The sequence below is a fragment of the Myotis yumanensis genome, unplaced genomic scaffold (genome assembly GCF_028538775.1).
Source record: "Myotis yumanensis isolate MYYU_CA2020_CCGP unplaced genomic scaffold, mMyoYum1.0.hap1 SCAF_2, whole genome shotgun sequence".
NCBI classification, from domain to species: Eukaryota; Metazoa; Chordata; class Mammalia; order Chiroptera; family Vespertilionidae; genus Myotis; species Myotis yumanensis.
Window position 1 is genome coordinate 90,390,948 of NW_027223753.1, and position 21,152 is coordinate 90,412,099.

The 21,152-nt window shown below is 42.2% G+C and overlaps 1 protein-coding gene across 1 annotated transcript in view; it reads left to right on the forward strand.

Annotated features, from left to right (window-relative positions):
• The first annotated feature begins 307 nt into the window (after nt 1-307).
• Nucleotides 308-21,152, forward strand: part of F13A1 (coagulation factor XIII A chain) — a 193,780-nt gene continuing 172,935 nt past the window's right edge. Inside the window, exons 1-2 of the mRNA XM_070403447.1 lie at nt 308-375; nt 2,150-2,296. Coding sequence (XP_070259548.1) covers nt 2,167-2,296 — 130 coding nt within the window. The 5' untranslated portion in view covers nt 308-375; nt 2,150-2,166. The remainder of the gene's footprint in view (nt 376-2,149; nt 2,297-21,152) is intronic.

Here is a 21,152-nt window from a genome sequence, read left to right on the forward strand (position 1 = left end):
AGGCTGGCACTGCAGGGTCATTAGCTGATCCTCCTGGCCACCAAGTGAGGAGGGGGGGGCACAACTGGAGGTGGCCTGGTGGGGAGAAGTGGGCTGGGAAACTGAGGGTAAGGGGGTGCTGGGAGGGAGGAGGGGTGCCTGCCAGAAGAACAGAGCAGAATGGCAGAGTAAATAGAAAGTCCTGAAACCGCTCACTTGCTCCAGCTGTCAAGAAGGGGAGGAGAAACCCTGTGGGACTGGGGAGAAGGGAGGGAGCTGTTAGGAAGTTATTTAAGAGCCAACTTTCTTGTCGTTTCTTCCTGCGTCCTTTTGAGGAAGTACCCTAGAGACACACAGAGCCAGCCTGTGCTAGGACACCTCAGGCGGGGACCGCAGGTAAGCAGTCGGCCCTCCGGCCAGCATAGGCTTAGCCCTGCACCCAGAGGCTCCCCGGGGCCTACTGTGTCCACCCCCACCCCCAAGCTGGGTCCCTCAGGGGGCTGCTGGGAGTGCCAGGAGCTGGGGTCCGAGGCAGCCCCACTTGAGCCATTGCCCGTTCTTGGCCCCTAGCTCTGCACCTACCTGGTTTTCTTCTGAGCGGGACTTCTCTCAGGTACCCCCTGAAGCTTTCTTGAAGGCACTGATTGCTAAGAAGGCCACCCAATGGGAATGGGGGGTTGGGGTCTTCCTCAGGGGAGCAGGCTAAGAAGAAGGGACACAGAAGGTTGGAGGGAGGAGGAAGTAGGGCTGTGTTGCCATGTGGGAGCTGAACTTGAGCACCTTCCCCTCCCCCAGACCTGGGAGCAGGGGGTGCTTCTGTCCACCTGCACAGGTGCTCAGGCCTCTGCTTTAGGGGTTCTCTCTCTCAGTTGGTAACTGCATAGTTGCATAGTTCTGTGCTCCCCTAAGCCCTCCCCTCCCTCAGGGACCCCAGCCTCCTCCCCTTGCTATTTCCCACCAGAGGTCTGCTGTTTCCTGCCTTCTCTCGCCTCCTTCCCTGCCTCCCTCGTTCACTAGAAACTGCCTGTAAATATGCCTGCAGGTATTTATTTCTGCCTGTTCTGACCTTATACTTCCAAACAGATTCTCTTGTTTCGGGCTGTGTTGCCTTTACGCATCATGTTCTGGAACAGTCTCCTCTAGTTGCCTCTGTAACAGTGGCTCCTCATCTTTGGAGGGTGTGCCTGTTTTTTTCAAAATAGCCAAATCACCGGGAGTCATGATTGTGTAATCCAGGTGATCAAGGGATGCTTCATTGGGGCCAGAAACAAGGTCTCCCTTCATTTGGTCAGTTGATCAACAAGTACTTTTTGGGCACTGGCAGAAAGGTGTGGTGTTCACACTGGCTCTCTGCCTGCACACATTCCAACGGAAGGGAAGCGGGCTTGGAGCGAGGGCAGTGCCCGCACCGCTGACCAAGTAAACTAGAGAATGGGCTATTTACAGCCCTATCTACGATTGCACTGGTGCCTCCCTTTCTCCTGCCCAAACTCTCCATCTCCCATATTCTATTCCTTGTGATCCTGGAGCCAAAGCAGGTACCACCTTCTCACACCCTGCCCAGTTTACTTCCAAATTTTGTTGTGCTGGACCCCAACCGCCACTAAACCAAAAGCTCCCCAAGGCAAGAATCCTTCTGTCCTATTCCCTGAGGCATCCCGAGTGCCCAGACCACAGCCTGGCCCGTGGGGGGCCCTCAATAACTATGGGTTGAATTAAATTGCAAACACGAATGCTTGGGAAGACGCCACTTACCTGCACACGGCTGTCTGAGTTTATTCTTCAAAGTCTATACGAAGTGGGCGTGTGTACATGCACAAGACAGTAAACATTTCTTACAAACATGTCTTACGTTTCTTACAAAATATTGCTTTAGGGGCAAGAGAAAAAAACCTTGCTCCCCAAACCTGTTACATTTTTTCTTTCTTCACATCAGCCCCCTTCCTTCTGCTCTCCGTATGCTTTGACAAATCTCCCCGAGATCCTCGGGGAACTCTACTCCATCGTTAGACGACCCATCACTGCCACTTCTCAGTTTTTATTTATGTGAAACCCAAAATGTGCTGCTCAAGTGCTATCACACAGCTACGTCTGCGTCTCTATTTTTAATCCTTGTGTCAAATGTAACTGGCTTCGCATTCCTTTTCTGTGTGTCCCTTTTCCCCCCAAGGACTCGAGAAACTGAAAATGACGGAGACCCCCAGGCCCGCCTTTGGAGGCAGGAGAGCTGTCCCCCTCAACAACTCCAATGCTGAAGAGAACAACCCCCCCACGGAGGAGCTGCTGGGCCTGGTGCCCCGAGGTGTCAACCTGCAAGGTACAGGCCCTCTGCCCCAGGCACACCGCCTGGCCCTCCTCCCCACCGGCGCTGGCTCAGCACCCTCTGTCTCCCACAGAACATCTCTGTTTAAAGAAAGGCATCCAAAATCCTCTTCTGAGTGGTCAAATCACTGAAGACCTCATTCTTGTCCCAATTCTGCCACTTAATAGCTTTGTAATCTCAGGGACGGCGCCCCTAGGAAGCGAGGGCACAGTACTGGTCTCTTCCAGCCTTACCACTCTGTTTTTAAGAATGTTCTCCAGCTGGAAGTTTCCACTCCCAAATATTGTTGCTGTTTTGATTGTCTGGCTTGTGCTACCTTCCTTCTCCCTCTCCCTCCTCCCTCCTCCATGCACTGCTGTGAATTTCAGAGCTGGCGAGAGAGCCAGCCTGACAGTAATGGAGATGGAAGCCCTCTATTTCTCTCCAGAGCAGCCCGGAGGGCAGGCGAGGCGAGCTGCTTTCCCTGCTCTGGCCCCGCCGATCCCCAGGGACCTGCTCTGGGAGCGGCAGCCAGTAGCTGACCTCCCCTCAGCCCTGTCAGCTGTGACAGGGCCCAGGTGCCGCTGGTGGCTTGGTGGCATAGACACCATTCTCTTGGGCCAGGCAGGGACATTCAGACCCTTGTTCCTGAATGGCATCCAGCAGGGAGCACTTTTTGTTGGTAGCACACATGTACCAAGACCCACTTTTCCTCCTGACGGTGCTCTGTGTCTGGTTCCACCTGGGGGTAAACACCCATTTGCTGGGCTAGGCGCCCACGGTCACCCGGGGGCTGTGTGGTTAAGCCGCCTCCTCAGAAAGAGCCCAGCAGTTGAAAGCAAAGGAAGCACAGTGGTCATTCCCATAGTCCAGAAGGTCAGATGCCACCTGACTGTGCCACCCTCATGTCCAGACTATTTGAAATCCAACTGTGAAAACAGAGATATTCAGTACCATCCGTCAGGTACCATCCAAATTTGGAGGAGGGTCTTACAGAACAGAGGGCATCTTTAGCTGGGTAGAGGAACCACTCCAAACGTGTAAACTGGTGGTTGTGGGCTCTCTCTCCCAGCGAGGGGCCACACTCTCTAAATCTGCACCATTAGAGCCACAGAACTGAGTTTAAAAGGACTGCTGCTCAGCTCATCTAAGCCCCCAGGTTATAGGTTAGGAAATGGAGGCCAAAGCTAGAAATTGATGTTCAACTCCTTCACTGCCCAGAGAAGGAGTCTATTTTTTAAAAAAATTCAAGTAAGTTGGAAAATGTGCTGATGCCAAATTATCAAGCAGATTACCTTGATGGATTCAGTTTTCTAGCACAATTCCCTTCTGGCAGAGAAGCCCGTGGGCCCCGGGGCAGGGTGCTGGAGGAAGTGGCAGAGAACAGAGAGGGGGAGGCTCGGGCCCATCGCTGAGGACTGTGAGCCGCACAGAGGCAGTGAGGGAAGTTCCTGTTCCACAGCCGCCCCTCGCTGCCCTGGGACTCAGGGCAAAGTCATGTAAGTGCCCCAGCCCCAGTGTTTCCATCAGCAAATGGAAGCAACTTCACAGTTGTCATGAGGATCAAATGGCCAGTGCCTGTGAGAGTCCCTGGCCCACAGCGCATGACCAATAAATGCTCACTGGTTTAGAATGTCCGTTATCACACCCTGCACGGTTCCTAGGGGGAATATGTACCGCCTACTCTCCTGTATATCTGAAACTTGAACAATATGTTGTCAGTGAGGAATCAAAACTGCCAGAGAACTTGAGCGTAGAGGTCAATTTTTAAAGAATCTGGTTTTACTGGTTTTTTTTTGTGTTTTTTTTTGGTTATTTATTTTTACAGGCAGAGGTGAGAATTATTTGAACTAAATTATTTTGAAAAAATCTGTCCTTACTTGCTTGGTAGTCATATGTCCACAACCAAGTGACATTCTGGGATAGTTTTACAGACCCTGGCATAGGACTGTGAGTTCCCAATGACTGTTTGTAGAATGAACAGTCGATGGCTTGAGAATTGAATGACTCAGCAGCCCTGGCGTCATTATAATCCTATTATTAGTAACAGCTTCCAAATTTCATAAACATGCACCCATTTACTCTTTCTCACACAGATGAGCTAAGTGCTACATGCTATGAGGGTAGGGTCTCTGAACCCACAAAGCAGAATAAGTCCCAGATGAGTAAGACAGAAAAAAATAACAGCATATAGATCATCTGACCAAGTAAATCTATCTCCTAGTTATCTTTTGCATTTCAAATTTCTGTTTAACTATGCTAAAAGGGTCTTCTGGCACTAAATATATCCATTTCTCCCCATGTGTCTAAATGCCATGTGTTAAAAATGCCATCTCCTTGCAGTTCACCTAGTGGCACTAGTGGCTCCAAGAGGACTTGTATCTCCCTGACTCCCTGTCTGACCATGACTTTGGCTCCAGGCACACAAAGCCCTAAATCAGACTCTCTCTCCTCATTTATTTCAATTGGAAACTTTTTTCTAAAGTGTCCCTTAAGTGAGCTGCTCTTGTGTATTGACTGACAAAGGCAGACAAGCAAGAGGAGAAAGGGCGGGGCGGGGTAGGGGGAGGAGATGGCAGATTTTTAATAATCCTATGGCAGTCAATGTATAAATTATATACTGAATGGGTATAATACCTTTAATTCACAGCTTGCATAATTATTTGGCTAAGAATTATTTAGTCTATAACTCAAATGTATAAACTTAAGTAAGTTTCCTCCCATACAACAGCACAATATTTAAGAAAGATTGAAATATTTGAGGTGACAATGGAACCTTGGAAGTGGGGTCAGCCAGGGTGTTTGATGTCCTTTGTGTTTCTAAGGATCCTTAATGCCCCCCTTTGAACTCAGTTAAAGCTGAGAAAAGTATGTGAAAATCTCCTGAGATTGTTGGAATTTGCATCTATTCCTAATAGACTGTTCTGTATGCACTGCCGGTGTTTCTGAAAAATCACTCCATAACCTTCTTGTCTCAAAGGTTATTTCAGCAGGAGATGTAATGTTCAGGATCATAACCTTATATTCTTGGGCTGGTTTGACTCTGTATTATTAACAATAGGTGATCATTTGCAGGAGTAAACATAACACTAATTTGACAGGTCTAATGCACTGAATTCAAACTGGAAAGCAAGTCTAGATCTATTTTTAAAAATCAAATGCAGGCAGAATCTAGTATTTATTAGCTTAATGAGGTCATGTGTCTTTCTGAGCATTTCTTCCCTCCCATTACTCCAAGCCAGAACTAAATCAACTAGTTAACTGGTTAATTATCAACCTGCCCTATGTGCAGAGTAAACCTCTCTGGATTCAAGGTGATTGAAAGAATAAGAAAGGCATTCACAGTATGATTAAGAAATGATGTTGCATAGAAACATTCATCCTCTCATTTGGTTTGAGGAAAACCACTTAGTGATGACCACCTATGTGTCAGGAGCTACACCACACTCTCTGGCATCACAAAGATGAGTAAAACAGTCCCTGTTCTCAAGCATCTCTCCATCCGGTCGATGAAACAAGTTAAAAGAGTGACTACTAGTGTCAGTGGAGAGGAAAGGAGGGTGAGAGAGATGAATAGGAGTGTTCCAGGTAGACAAGTGCATGGGATTCTATTTATAGCAGAGGGAACAGTATTTGTCAAGTAATGAGGACAAGGGAGGGAAGATGAGCCTGGGACAAATAGGAAGGCATCACACTGTGACAGGCTTTGAAGACCTTACTTTTCCTCCTGCTTGAAAAGAATTCTAAATAGTGAAATGGCATAATCAGAATGATCCTATCTAATAAAAGAGTGATATGCAAATTAACCACCACTTCACAATAAAGATGGCGGTGCCCAGAGCCAATAAGGAGAGAATATGCAAATTAATGCGACAAAGATGGCAGCACTGGCTGGAGCCATGGAGCCGGCCAGAGAGCAGGCAGGAGGCGGAGGTTGGCTTCCTTGGTCGCCCCCAACCGGCTCTGTGGCCACTGCCCAGACAAAGCCATAGTGGCAGGGCCGAGGCAGAGGTGGTTAGGGGCAATCAAGTCAGGAGGGGAAGGCTGTTGAGGGTGATCAGGCCAGTGGTGGGGGCAGTAGGGGGCAAGCAGGCCAGCAGGGGGGGGGGGGGGCAGATGGGGGCAAGCAGGCTGGCAGGGGGGAAATTTGAGGGCAAGCAGGCCAGCAGGGGGGGGCAGTTGGGGCGATCAGGGCAGCAGGAGGGTGCAGTTGGGGGCAATCAGGCAAGCGGGGGGCCAGTTGGGGGCAAGTAGGCTGGTGGGGGGCAGTTGGGGGTGATCAGGCTGGTGGGGGGGGCAGTAGGGAACAATCAGGCCAGTAAGGGGGGGAAGTTGGGGGCAAGCAGGCTGGCAGGCAGAGTGGTTAGGGGCGATCAGGCAGGCAGGCAGGTGAGTGGTTAGAAGCCACCGGTCCCAGATTGCTAGAGGGATGTCTGACAGGTCCCAGATTGGAGAGGGTGCAGGGTGGGCTGAGGGACAGCCCCCGCCCCCGGGCATGAATTTCATGCACCGGGCCACTAGTATTTTATAAAGGGAAAGCTCATGGTGAGGAGAAACTGGAGAGGAGATACATTTAGAGGCTGTTGAGATACTTTGGGGTAGAAAGAAATTGATTAGAAGGCTGTTAACCCCTGGGGAAGATGTTAGCCTCATTTCTCTTATTCTAGCTTCCTTTAAGCAGCTGAACATTTCGTATACATTCTAGGTACAGGACATTTTTAATAGCAACAGTTAAAAAGCACGCTGATTAAGAAAATGTTTTTAATCAGTCTAGTTAATGATACTTTAATGGCAATCCAAAAGAAATATGAGGAAAAAAAACCTTTAGTTTGTAGTTCTCACAATAAACAGACCATCTTCCTCATGGGCAGTATGTATGCCTATCATTTGGTAATAATATTAAAAAGATTGCAGGGAGAATTCAATTCACTCGGGAATTCCGAGGATATGAACCTAAACATTTAACTTATTTCAAGATTCCATCTGTGACAGGTATAATCATTTTTAGAAGAACATTTGTATAACCAAAGGGGAATATAATCCACTTTTTACATATTAGGGAAAGGGTAGGGGGGTAGGGAGGCAGCTGGCTCATGGGGAGACATTATTTTTTAACAATCCATTTTCTGATGTGTTTAAAATTAGGCTAAATTGTGGTAGGTAGACTTTTTGAAAGCTGTCACTTTCAAAGAGTGAGCTGCCAAGTTCCCAGCTATAATATTTCTCTAAAAAACAAAAATGTAACTTAGCAATGAGTTGCCCCATTTTGCCAGGAACTTGGCTTGGACAGGGAGACGCAAATTAATTTCCTGTTTGTGGCAAATGGAGCTTGGATGATGAGATGGCTCTTTTGGTTTAAACTACATTTTGTTAAGCAATACACAAAGCAAAAATCAATATGCCAGCTTAACAAATGTATATCGAGTACCTCCTCCATGGGAAGGGGCAACACTAAGAAAAATGAACAATAGGAAAAAAACTATGATATTTGTAAACCTGTGCTTGACTTGATCCCTGGATGACTCTCCAGACTCTGGAGTCCAGAGCAATGAAAGAAGTGTTGTTTAATCAGTGGTGTTGGGGACGTCAGCTCATTGCCCAACATTGGGGCAAATCCTAGTAAGTGTATAGACCTCCTTGGGGATGGCACTGGAAGAAGGGCAGCCTGGTTGCCACATCCTTCTTCTTCTAGAGAATAAACTGTGTGTCTTCTAAGTTCCACTACAGGCTCGAACATTGTTTCTTTGAACTCTTGACTTCTCAGTGTAGCTTTTAAGCTTTTATAGTTTAGTCTTTCTATTTTTAAATAAAATGTTTTTCTTAGCTTAAATGATCTTAATAATTTTTAAGAGATTATATGGAAAAATTTTATTTACCATTGCATTTGTTTTGCCCCTATTTAAAGGACCAATGTGATTTCCTATGATTTTTTTTCTTTCTTCCTGATGGCATTGAAAGGAGAAAATTATTCCATCTACCTATAGACATTCGGGAAAAGAAAAGGAAGTCTGTGTGCTCAGAAAACATTTTATTATTTAGTCCCCACACTACCACCATTTTTCAGATGAGAAAACTGAGGCACAGGAAGTTTATATAACTTGTCCAAAATCACAAAGATAGTAAATGTCAGAGTTGGGATTTAAGTCCAGGAAGTCTGGCTCCAGAATCCACACTCTTATCCACTATGCTATTCTGTCTCCTAATAATAACAATAACTACATAATAAAAATTGTTGATAATTTAGTTGTTGCCCGACACTGTGTTGGAGCACTTTACAACATGTTTTTCGCTTGATAAATTTTTTTATTGTTGACAATATTACAAATGTCCCCATTTACCCACTTTGCCCCCCTCCACCCATCAACCCTATGAGATACTTTGTTGCCTTTTTAAACATAAGAAAACTAGGCTCAAAAACATTAAATAACTTTTTTGAGGTTGCACAATTAGTAAATAGTGAAGCACCTCCCAAAACATGTTCTGCAAAATACTCCACAAAATAGTTTGCATGGTCACTTAGATTTGGAAAACATTGTACTTGTAGGACATTTGCAATGTATATTAGGATGTTAAAGTCTCCCATAAACCCCACAAGAGTCCAGCATTTCCCAAACTGCTTTAACGACCATGGAACTCTTAATTATCTCAATACGTATCAATATCCCATGGAACTAGCCCTTTCCCGCACTACCTCAGGGATGGACCGAGGCATTAGACATTAGCAGGTTCACTAGACTCGGGTGCAGAACTGGAAAGTCAGGTTTCTGTCTGCAGTGAGAATTAGAACCAGTGAGAAGTAGACACCAAAAATATATTTGAATTTCTCTCTCCAGCTTTATGTTTCCATGTAGGCAGAGCTGCTTGGGAAGCCAAGGCAGTAAGCTAACCTGCTCATTCCTCAGGGGCATATTATCATGGGGATGGGCATGGGAAGAAGTGAGGCAAATCCTGGCTGTACTGCAGGACCAGAGCATTCATTCTCTACAGGCAGACTAGACTTGCCCATCCCTCACCTGGAATGCTGCAACAGCCTCCCAGCTGACCTGCCTCCAACCTGTCATCATCCAATCCCTTTTCCAGGCTGCCACCAGAAGTACTTTAAATGTGTATAATCATGACAGTTTGCAACTTCAGATTCTTCCCTAGATCACAATAGTGCAAACTCCTTACAAAGTTTACAAGGCTTGTGGGAGCAGCTCCTGCCTACTCTGCCATTGTGATCCCACTACCACGCTTCAGACAAACAATCATCTCTCAAATTTTTAAGTAAACCAAGAGCCCTCTTGCATCAGTCTTCACTCATTCTCCTCTCTTCCTGAAACATTCTTCTCCCCACCTCTCTCTACCTGCATAACTTGCTCATCTTTCTGACCACTGCTTATGCCTCACTTCTTCCAGAAAGCTTCCTTAACTCCCTCTAATCTGGGTTAGCGGCTGTCCTATACCTCCTAGAAACCTCCCTCACCCAATATCCTGTACTTCCTTTATCAGAGTATTCATGACACGTATCAGAGCTATCTGTTCACTTTTTAGTGTCTACCACTGTGCTTGTATTATTTAGGTCATGACTTAATCAGCATTTATATTCATGTCTTGAATGCCAGTATAATATAGCACACTTATAACACTCCTGGAGGACAGGAAGTTGTAAAGAATATTAAATACATTGAATATATACTTAGGGTCTCAAATTATCTTAAGAACTTGGAACAATTAACCAAATTTAATACAATGGAATTCAATATTAGTGCATGTAAGGCCTTAAAAGTGAGCTAAAACAGAGAAAACAATTGCATAAATAGATGTGGCTAAATAGCAATGTAATTAAGTGGCTTGTATGAGTCTGGAATGAATTTTAATCCACTACTGGTAAAAATTACATCAGAATGTCCTTTTAAGGCTTTTGCTTCACCAGATGCTTAATGTTAATCAACAATATAAGAGCATTTAAAACACTAATGATAGCTTGGCCTGAACTAGTAGAAACATACTATTTCTTTTGACAGATGTAGTGGTCTCACTGTTTTTCATGTAGAAAACCAGAGCTAGAGTAATGTATTATCTATTTATTTTTTAATTTAATTAAATTTAATGTTTTTCATCACCATTTATCCCTTCTATACCCTCTTCCACCTTCTCCCTCCCCCCGCACAATCACCACACTGTTGTCCATGTCCATGAGTGAAATAAGCCAGTCAAAGAAAGACAAGTACCATATGATTTCACTCATATGTGGAATCTAATGAACAAACTGAGCTAACAAGCGAAATAGAGACAGACTCATGGAGAGCAGACTGATAGCTCTGGGGGTAATAGGGGAGGCAGGGATGAGGAGGGATTGAGCAATTAAGAAAAAAACAGAATATATTTAATTCTAGGGAAAATACCACAAGAGATAAATTTATAAAATGGAATATATATTCCAGAACAGAGTAATAAGTAAAAGATATGGAAAGTATTTCTTAAGAATAAAGATATGAAGACTGCTTTACTTAGAGCAAACCTTACAGTGGTCTTTAAACTTGGAGTGCCAGATGAAATAATAAAACGTATTCTATATTTATCCAGAAGTCAGAACCAGGATCCATGGTTAAAAACATACAAGGAAGCAAATGTCAGTTCATACTAAGAGGATTTTTCAGATAATTAGATTTGTTTAAAAAATGAACTGGGGACATCTATAATACTTGCAACAATAAAGATAATTTTTTTAAAAAAATGAACTGGTTTTTTTTTTATGTGAGATGGTAGGTTCCCTGTTCAGATGGAGGCTAGAAGCCTAATTATTAGGGCTTTCATGGAGATATTTTAAGTAAACCAAGGTCTACCAGATGGTCTACAAAGTACTTTTGCTCTCTGAGATTCTGTGAGGCTAAAATATCAGTATATGTTTCCCATTGTTGCTGAAGAATAAAGAGCTAATTAAACTCTCCTTCTGAGGAATTAAGATATTTAGACTGTTTGAAAAAGAAACATTACTAAAAACATAGTCCAAAAAAAGAGAGCCAGGCAAGTTGATTACTAAAGTCCTTTTAAACTGGGACATTTATGATTCTCCAGCACTTTCTTTCCTTTATCTTAATTAAAGTATAGTTGACATACAATATTATATTAGTTTCAAGATAGTGATTTGACATTTGATATCGTACAAAGTGATCATCATGATAAGTCTAGTAACCATCTGCAGAAGTCTTTATGACATTAATGACTATATTCTCTATGTGCATTATATATCCATGACTTATTTATTTTATAACTGGAACTTTGTACCTCTTAATACCATTCACCTTTTCATCTATAGATAGACACTTAGGTTGCTTCCATATCTTGGCTATTGTAAATAATGCTGAAATGAACACAGGAGTACATCTATCTTTTCAAATTAGTATTTTTTTTCTTTGGATAAATTGTCAGAAGTGGAATTGCTGGATCATTTGGTAGTTCTATTTTAATTTTTTTGAGGAACCTCAGTACTTTTTTTCATAGTGGCTGCACCAATTTACAATCCCACCAACAGTGTCTGTGGGTTCCCTTTTCTTCACATTATCACCAACACTTGCTCTTTGTTGTCTTTTTTATAATAGTCATTCTGACTGTGTGAGGTGATAACTCATTGTGGTTTGGATTTGCATTTCCCTGATGGTTAGTGATGTCATGCATCTTTTCTACATATGCCTGTTGGCCATCTGAATGTCTTCTTTGGAGAATTGTCTATTCTGGACCACTGCTCATTTTTAATTAGATTATCGTTGTTTTATTTTGAGTTGAGTTTTTAAATATATTTCGGATACTACCCCCTTATAGAATATATTATTTGTGCATATCTTCTTCCATAGGTTTATTATTATTATTATCATCATTATTATTTTAAAGAATAGTTTATTGATTTTTAGAGAGAGAGTAAGGGAGAGTGAGAGAGACAGAAACATCTCTGTGAAAGTGCAACATCAATCTGCTGCCCTCCCCCCCCCCAAACCCCTTACCAGGAATGGAGCCACAATTCTGGCATATGCCCTGACTGGGAATCGAACTGGCAACCTCCTGGTGCAAGGGACCACAACCATCTGAGCCACACCGGCCAGGGTGGTTGTCTTTTTGTTTTGTTGATGTTTTCTTTGCTGTGCATAAGCTTTTTAGTTTAATGGAGTTCCATTTGTTTATTTTTGCTTCTGTTGCCCTTGCTTGGGGAGACATACCCTAAAAAATTATTGCTAAGACTGATGTCAAAGAGTTGATTGCCTATATTTACTTCTAGGAATTATGGTTTTACATTTAAATCTACAATCCATCTTGTGTTTATTTTTGTACATAACATAAGAAAATGGTCCAGTTTCATTTTTCTGCATGTAGCTCTCCAATTTTCCCAGCACAATTTTTTAAGAGACTGTCTTTTCCACATAGTATATTTTTGCCTCTTTTGTTATAAATTACTTGATCATATAAGTGTGGCTTTATTTCTGGGCTCTCTATTCTGTTCCATTGATCTATACATCTGTTTTTGTGCCTGTGCCATGCTCTTTTGATTACTGTAATTTTGTAGTATAGTTTGCAATCAGGTAACATACTTTCAACTGGTTCCTTCTTTCTCAAGATTGCTTTGGCTATTTGGAATCTTTTGTGGTTCTATAACAAATTTTACAATTATTTGTTCTAGATATGTGAAAATTCGTATTTCACAGAGATTGCATTGAACAATATTAGTTCTTCCCATCAATGAGTATGATATATTATTCCATTTATTTGTGTCTTCTTCAATTTCTTTCATCAAAGTCTTATACTTTTCAGAGTACAGTTCTTTCAACTGCTTGGTTAAACATTCCTTTTTGAGGCAGTTGTAAATGAGATTATTTTTTATATTTCTCTTTCTGATACTTTGTTATTAATGTACAGGAATGCAACAGGTTTCTGTATATTAATTTTGTATCTTGCAACTTTACTGAATTTATTTATTAGTTAATAATAGTTCTTTGGATGAATCTAGGATTTTCTATATGTAGTATCATGTCATCTTCAGAAATGAAAGAGGAGAAATGATAACTGATACCAGAGAAATATAAAGGATCATAAGAGAGTACTATGATCAATCATACACCAACAAATTGGACAACCTACAAGAAATGGATGATTGACCTGGAATATTGATGATTACAGGGAAATTGACCTATATATATATTTTTATTTTTTATATTGTCTTTGTCTGGTTTTGGTATCTGGGTAGTGCTGGCCTTGCAGAATGAGTTTGGAAGCATTCTTTCCTCTTCAATTTTTTGGAATACATGACAGTTTTACTTCTTCCTTTCCAGTTGGATACCTTTTATTTCTTTTTCTTATCTGATTGCTATGTTTAAGACTTCCAATACTGTATTAAATAAAAGTGATAAGAGTGGGCATTCTGTTTTTATTCCTTATCTTAGAGAAAAAGCTTCCAATTTTTTCAGCATTGAGTATAATGTTAGCTGTGGGGTTTGTCATATATGACCTTGATTATGTAAAGATACATTTCCTCTATCTCCAAATATTGAGCGTTTTCATTATAAATGAATGTTGAATTTTGTCAAATCTTTTTCTGCATATATTGAGATGATCATGTGTTTTGTATATTTTATTTTTGTTGATGTGGTGTATCACATTGAATGTGAATATTGAACCCTCTTGCATTTCTGGAATAAATCTAGATTGATCATGGTGTATGATCTTTTTAATGTACTGGCAAAATCATTGTGCTAATGTTTTGTAGAGTATTTTGCATCTATGTTCATCAGGGATATTGACCTGTAATTTTTCTTTCTTTTTTTTTTAATATATTGCCTTTGTCTGGTTTTGGTATCAGGGTAATGCTGGCCTTGCAGAGGGAGTTTGGAAGTATTCCATTTTCCTCAGTTTTTTGGAATGCTTCAGAAAACTTTGAGAATACTAACTTTTGTTAGTAGTTATTGATCTGTTCAGATTTTCTGTTTCCTGCTGATTCAGACTCAGAAGATTGTATATTGATAGAAATTTATCCATTTCTTCTAGGTTGTCCAGTTTATTGGTGTATAATTGATCATAGTATCTCTTATGATCTTTTGTATTTTCCTGGTGTCAGTGTCACTTCTCCTCTTTCATTTCTGATTTTATTTATTTTTGCCCTCCCACTTTTTTGTTTTGTAAGCCTGACTAACAGTTTATCACTTTTGTTTGTTTGTTTCAAAGAACCAGCTCTTAGTTTCATTGATCTCTTCTGTTGTTTATATATTTATTTTTTTTTTCTAAAAACATTGATTCTTTTAGTTTTTAAAATCTTTATTGCTGAAATTATTACATATGTCCTTTATTTTGCCCCATTGACCCCTTCTAGCCTGTCCCCACCCCACACCCCAGGCTTTCATCACCCTATTGTCTGTGTCCATGGGTTATGCATATATGCATACAAGTTCTTTGGTTGATCTCTTACCAACCACACACCCACCCCTGCCTTCCCTCTGAGATTCAAAAGTCTGTTCCATGTTTCTATGTCTCTGGATTTATTTTCTTCATCAGTTTATTTTGTTCATTAGGTTCCACATATGAGTGAGATCATGTGATACTTGTCTTTCTCTGACTGGCTTAGCCTAATACTCTTCAGGTCCCTCTATGCCAGTGGTTCTCAACCTTCCTAATGTCGCGACCCTTTAATACAGTTCCTCATGTTGTTGTGACCCCCAACCATAAAATTATTTTCATTGCTACTTCATAACTGTAATTTTGCTACTGTTATGAATCGTAATGTAAATATCTGATATGTAGGATGTATTTTCATTGTTACAAATTGTACATAATTAAAGCATAGAGATTAATCACAAAACAATATGTAATTATATATGTGTTTTCCGATGGTCTTAGGCGACCCCTGTGAAAGGGTCGTTCGACCTCCAAAGGGGTCGTGACCCACAGGTTGAGAACTGCTGCTCTATGCTGTCTCAAGGGTAAGAGATTCTTCTTTTTTACTGCTGCATAGTATTCAACGGTTAAATGTACCACTGCTTTTTTGTCCACTCATTTACTGATGGGAACTTGGGCTGTTTCCAGATCTTAGCTATTGTAAATTGTACTGCTGTGAACATAGGGGTGCATACATTCTTTCTGATTGGTGTTTTTGGTTTCTTAGGATATAGTCCTAGAAGTGGGATCACCAGGTCAAATGGCATTTCCACATTTAATTTTTTGAGGAAACTCCATACTGCTTTCCATAATGGCTGCACCTGTCTGCATTCCCACCAGTAGTGTATTAGGGTTCCCTTTTCTCCACATCCTCGCTAACACTTGTCGTTTGTTTATTTGTTGATGATAGCCATTCTGAAATGTGAAAGGTATGTCCACTTTGGAGAAGTGTCTATTTATGTCCTTTGCCCATTTTTAAATTGGATTATTTGTCTTCCATTTGTTAAGTTGTATGAGGTCCTTATACATTTTAGATATTAACCTTTTATCAGACGTATCATTGCCAAATATGTTCTCACATACATTGGGCTCCCTTTTCATTTTGTTGATGGTTTCTTTTGCTGTTCAGAAGTTTTTTAGTTTAATGTAGTCCCATGTGTTTATTTTCTCCTTAGTTTCCTTTGCCCTAGAAGATGTGTCCTCAAACATATTGTTACGAGAAATATCTGAGATTTTGCTGCCTGTGGTTTCTTCTAGGGTTTTTATGGTTTTGTGACTTGCATTTAAGTCTTTTATTCCTTTTTAGTTTATTCTTGTGTATGGTGTAAGTTGGTGATCTAGTTTAATTTTTTCATGTATCTGTCCAATTTTCCCAACACCATTTATTGAGGAGATTCTCTTGACTCCATTGTAGGCTCTTGCCTGCTTTGTGAAATATTTTTTTAAAATATATTTTATTAATTTTTTTACAGAGAGGAAGGGAGAGGGATAGAGAGTTGGAAACATCAATGAGAGAGAAACATTGATTAGCTGCCTCCTGCACGCCTCCTACTGGGGATGTGCCTGCAACCAAGGTACATGCCTTTGACCAGATCGAACCTGGGACGTTTCAGTCCACAGGCTAATGCTCTATCCACTGAGCCAAACCGGTTAGGGCTGCTTTGTTAAATATTAATTGAGCATAACAGCTTGGGTCAATTTCTGGGATCTCTGTTCTGTTCCATTGATCTATATGCCTGTTCTTATACCAGGCTGTATTTATTGCAATGGCTTTGTAGTATAATTTTAAATCTGATATTGTGATCCCTGAACTTTATTTTTTGTTCTCAAGATTGCTGCTGCTATTTGGTGTGTTTTTTGGTTCCATATAAATTTTTGGAGTATTTTCTCTAGAACTGTGAAATATGCTATTGCTATTTTAATAGGGATTGCATTAAATATATAGATTGATTTAGGTAGTATGGTCATTTTAATGATGCTAATTCTACCAATCCATGAACACAGTATATTCTTCCACTTGTTTATATCTTCCTCTATCTCTTTTTTCAACATCCTGTAGTTTTCCAAGTACAAGTCTTTTACCTCCTTGGTTAAGTTCATTCCTAAGTATCTTAATCATTTTGTTGCAATGGTAAATGGGATTGTTTGTTTAGTTTCTTTTTCTGAGAATTCATTATTGGCATATAAAAATGCCATCTATTTCTGGATGTTAATTTTGCATCCTGCTACATTGCCAAATTCATTTATTAAATCTAGTAGTTTTTGGTGGAGTCTTTAGGGTTTTCTATGTATGATATCATGTCATCTGCAAATAATGAGAGTTTTACTTCCTCCTTTCCATTTTGGATGTCTTTCATTTCTTCTCCTTGTCTGATCACTGTGGCTAGCACTTCCAGTACTATGTTGAGTAAGAGTGGTGAAAATGGACATCCCTGTGTTCTTCCTGTTCTTAGGGGAGATGGTTTTAGTTTTTGCCCATTGAGTATGATGTTGGCTATTGGTTTGTCATATGTGGCTTTTATTGTGTTGAGGTATGATCCCTCTATTTCCACTTTGCTGACAGTTTTTATCACAAATGGGTGTTGGATCTTACCTAATGTTTTTTCTGCATCTATTGATATGATTATGTGATTTTTGTCTTTAAATATGTTTATGTGATGTATAACATTTATTGATTTGCAAATATTGTATCAGCCTTGCATTCCTGGAATAAATACCACTTGGCCTTGGTGTATGACTTTTTAATATATTGCTGGATGCCATTTGCTAATATTATGTTGAGGATTTTAGCATGTATGTTCATCAGGGATATTGGTCTGTAATTCTCTTTCTTTGTAGTGCCTTTATCTGGTTTTGTTATTAGGATAATGCGGGCCTCATAAAAAGATCTTGGAAGTGGTCCCTCCTCTTGGATTTTTTGGAGTAGTTTGAGGAGGATAGGTGTTAGTTCTTTGAATGTTTGGTAAAACTCCCCTGTGAAGCCACCCAGGGCAGGGCTTTTATTTGCTGGAAGTTTTTTGTTTGTTTGTTTGTTTTTAATTACTGCTTCTATTGCATCAGTTATTATGGACCTATTCAGGTTTCTTCCTGATTCAGCTTTGGAAAATTGTATTTCTCTAGGAATTTGTCCATTTCATCCACAGTGTCCAGCTTCTTGGTATGTAGTTATTTGTAGTATTTTATTACAATCCTTTGTATTGCTGTGGTGTCAGTTGTTATTTCACTACTATTGTTTCTGATTTTATTTATTTGGGTCCTCTCTCTTTGTTTCTTGATGAGTCTGGATAAAGGTTCATCTGAAAGGGCGAGGGCTAGGCCCTCCACCTTGCTCCAGGGTAAGGGCTAGGCCCTCCACCTTGCCCCAGGGTAAGGGCTATGCCCTCCACCTTGCCCCAGGGTAAGGGCTACGCCCTCCACCTTGCCCCAGGGTAAGTGCTCCATCTTACCTTGGCCACATGCTTGGCAAGGAGCTTCTTCCCGGAAGTCTAAGCCTCTGCTAGCCACACCCAGGAACAAGACACAGACTTGTGCCTGGCCAATCGGCAGAGCACAGTCCTTTCTCCTCCCCTTCCTCCAACTCCCCCTATATAACCGGTCTCCACACAGAGTTATCTCTCTCTCTGCTTCCTGCTGCTGTGTCAGCAAGGTGGGGGAGCCGAGCTAGCTCAAATAAAGACTCTTATGCTTTTGCATCGGACATGGCTGGCTCCCTGATGTGGTTTCTTGGGGATCCTGAAATCTGGGCATAACATTTGGGGGCTCGTCCGGGATTCCCAAGACCATCCAGGGACCCCCAGTTCGAAGAGTCTGACTGGCCGCGGTAAGTGTCTGTGTGTTGTGTATTCTGTTCTGTGTGATATATGTTATCTCTAAGGGACTTTTCCTGTATCTGGAGGAATGGCTTCTAGATGGTACTCACCGTCAAAACTCGGACTGGCTAAGGGTTCGAATCTGGCCTATCTTTTAAAAAAGGTAGAAGAGAAGCATTCCTAGGCAGTTTTCTACTGCTTCTGTTCAGGGACTTGTTCTGTATCTGTTCGGTGTGAGCTCATTTCTGAAATCTGTAATCGCCCGCAATGATCTAAGTGGACGCACAGGGGGATCAAGGGCGGGAGGAGTCGGGGGACGCCTCGACCCTCCATCTGGAGGGGTGTAGTTTTGCTTCCGCGGAGTCGGAAGGTCTGTAGGAACCCCCTCAATCTGAGAATCTGAGACGAGGCGGGTCGCTCCCGCCGGTTTGGCGTAAGGCCATCGTCTAGTTGCTTCCATGGAGTTGGAAGGCTGTTCTTTGGGGCCCTCTGTTTGTCTGTGTCTGTGTGGACTTACTGGACGGATGTTATGGGACGAACTCAGACTGCTCCTTTGGGTATTGTGATTGATCATTTCAAGGAGATTGGGGGAGGCTGTAGAGCTCCCTCAGGAGTTGGGAAGTTGTTATTGTTTAAACTCTGAGTGAATGTCTGGTGAAAGTGTGTGAGTGTGGAGGGAGGGGGCCTGCCCTCTCCCCTCCTTTGTGTGGCTCCACGACTTCGGTCAGGTGGGCATCTGAGTGAGGATCTGTGAAAACAGGTCACCCCCTCCCCAAGTAAATGCGTCTGGGATTTCTGTGCATGTGTAGAGAGAAAAGCTGGCTTAAAACTAATGTGCGCACTGTCCGATTTTGGATAGAGTTTTGAGCTAGAGTCTCTTTGCAGATGTGCAGGATGGAGCCCAAGACTGATCATTTACCCAAAAAAAACCAAAAAACGGATGCTCGCTAGATTCTAGACTGATTGAGAAATGCTGAATATTTTGACTTGCCAGCTAAAAGTTTAAGGTTCGGATTGAATGGGAAAATTTGTGTAATTCAGGTAACTAAATGCCTTTGCTTATTGATCCTGATTTGCAAAAAAAAAGTGTAGACAGCCACCATTTTGGGCTGCATGACTTGGCAGCCGCCATGTCAGCCACATGACTTGCTGCTCCCCTGGGGGCCGCCATCTTGAAACAGCAAAGGCCCCTCCCTCTGATTTAGTCAAGGGTGGAGCTTTAAGGTGGAGTTTTATGGGGCAGGAAGTGTGCTTGCCTCACGGATTTATTTAATCTAATCTCTTAAATCTAGAAAACCCTGCTTTCCTTAAACTAAGGGAAATTAAAGGTTATATGTTCCCTCCCTAAACAAAAGTTAAATAGCTTACTGATAGCAGTAATCCAATTTCATACTGGGCTTAGAGGGCACATTTTTCCTTTGCCTGAAAGGGACAGCATAGATGTCCCAGGATAACATGCCTAAGTTTAACCCAGGTTCTGTTGGTATTTTGTGCTGTAAATGTGGCATGCGCCTGTGTAAAAGTGTTTTTGTTTATTCCTGTTTTGTTTTGTTTTCTCCTGTGGTGATTCAAAGTTTTTAATGGGAAATGTTATCTGTCTTTATTGAAAATTGTTTAGCTAGTGAAATTTCTGTTTGTGTCTAAAAAAAAAAAAAAAAAAACAACCACAGGCTTGATTTCTTTGAGGCTGAGTGCTCTGACCGATAGCAAAGTACCCTGAGCGGCCGCTGGGATCTTTCCCTAAGGGCGCTTGCTCTCTGTCAGAGGTGGAATCGGCCCGCCTAACTAGTGAACATCTCTGTCTGTTTGTTTGCTGAGAACTTTGATTTGCTATGTGATATTCTGTGCTGGGTTGGGATTTTGAAATTTTGGGGTAGATTTAAAAGGTATTTGTGGATTTTCTAGTCTGATTGGGACATTTAAGGGTGGGGCTCACAGTTCCTCAGGGCAGAGATTTCATGGGCCCTCCCCCTGCCTGTGAAAGGAAGGCAACGGGCCCTAGAATCTGTAGGAGACCAGCCCAACCCCAACTCCTCATCAGCACAGACCAGGAGATTGGGTATACGACAGAAGGCACCGCCAGGAGACCCTCGAACCACGTTGGAAGGGTCCCTACACTGTGGTGCTGATGACCCCCACCGCTCTCAAGGTAGACGGTGTAGCGACCTGGGTCCATCACACTCACGTCTGGTCAGCGGACCCATCCGTGATCTGGGAAGACTTCGTCACCAAATGGACCGTCGATCAAGATCAACGCCACCCGCTCAAGCTCAAGCTACGGCGTGCTCGACCTGCCTGATGCTGGTAACATTGCTCGCGATCACTCCTGCTGCCGGGAGCCCCCACAATACTGTGTAATAGACTTAGATGATGCCTGCATCTTCATGGACATGGCTCCAAAGAGATAAGGACAATTTATAGGAAGGTCAAGAATAGACTTTAGTAGGATTTGGCTGCCTGAAGCGGCCATGATGCCAATATTATGTTTCATTGTATTGATATGTTATATTGACCTTTGATTCTCTTGCAGGTTTGAATGTATGTTGACTATCCTGGAAGGGGACTGTGTGGAGTGAACCCCAAGAGTAGAGGGTGTCTGGCTGCCAAGAGGGCAGGTGCCCAACTGGGCAGGGAAGGGTTCCCATCAGGTTTTGGTCTCTGTT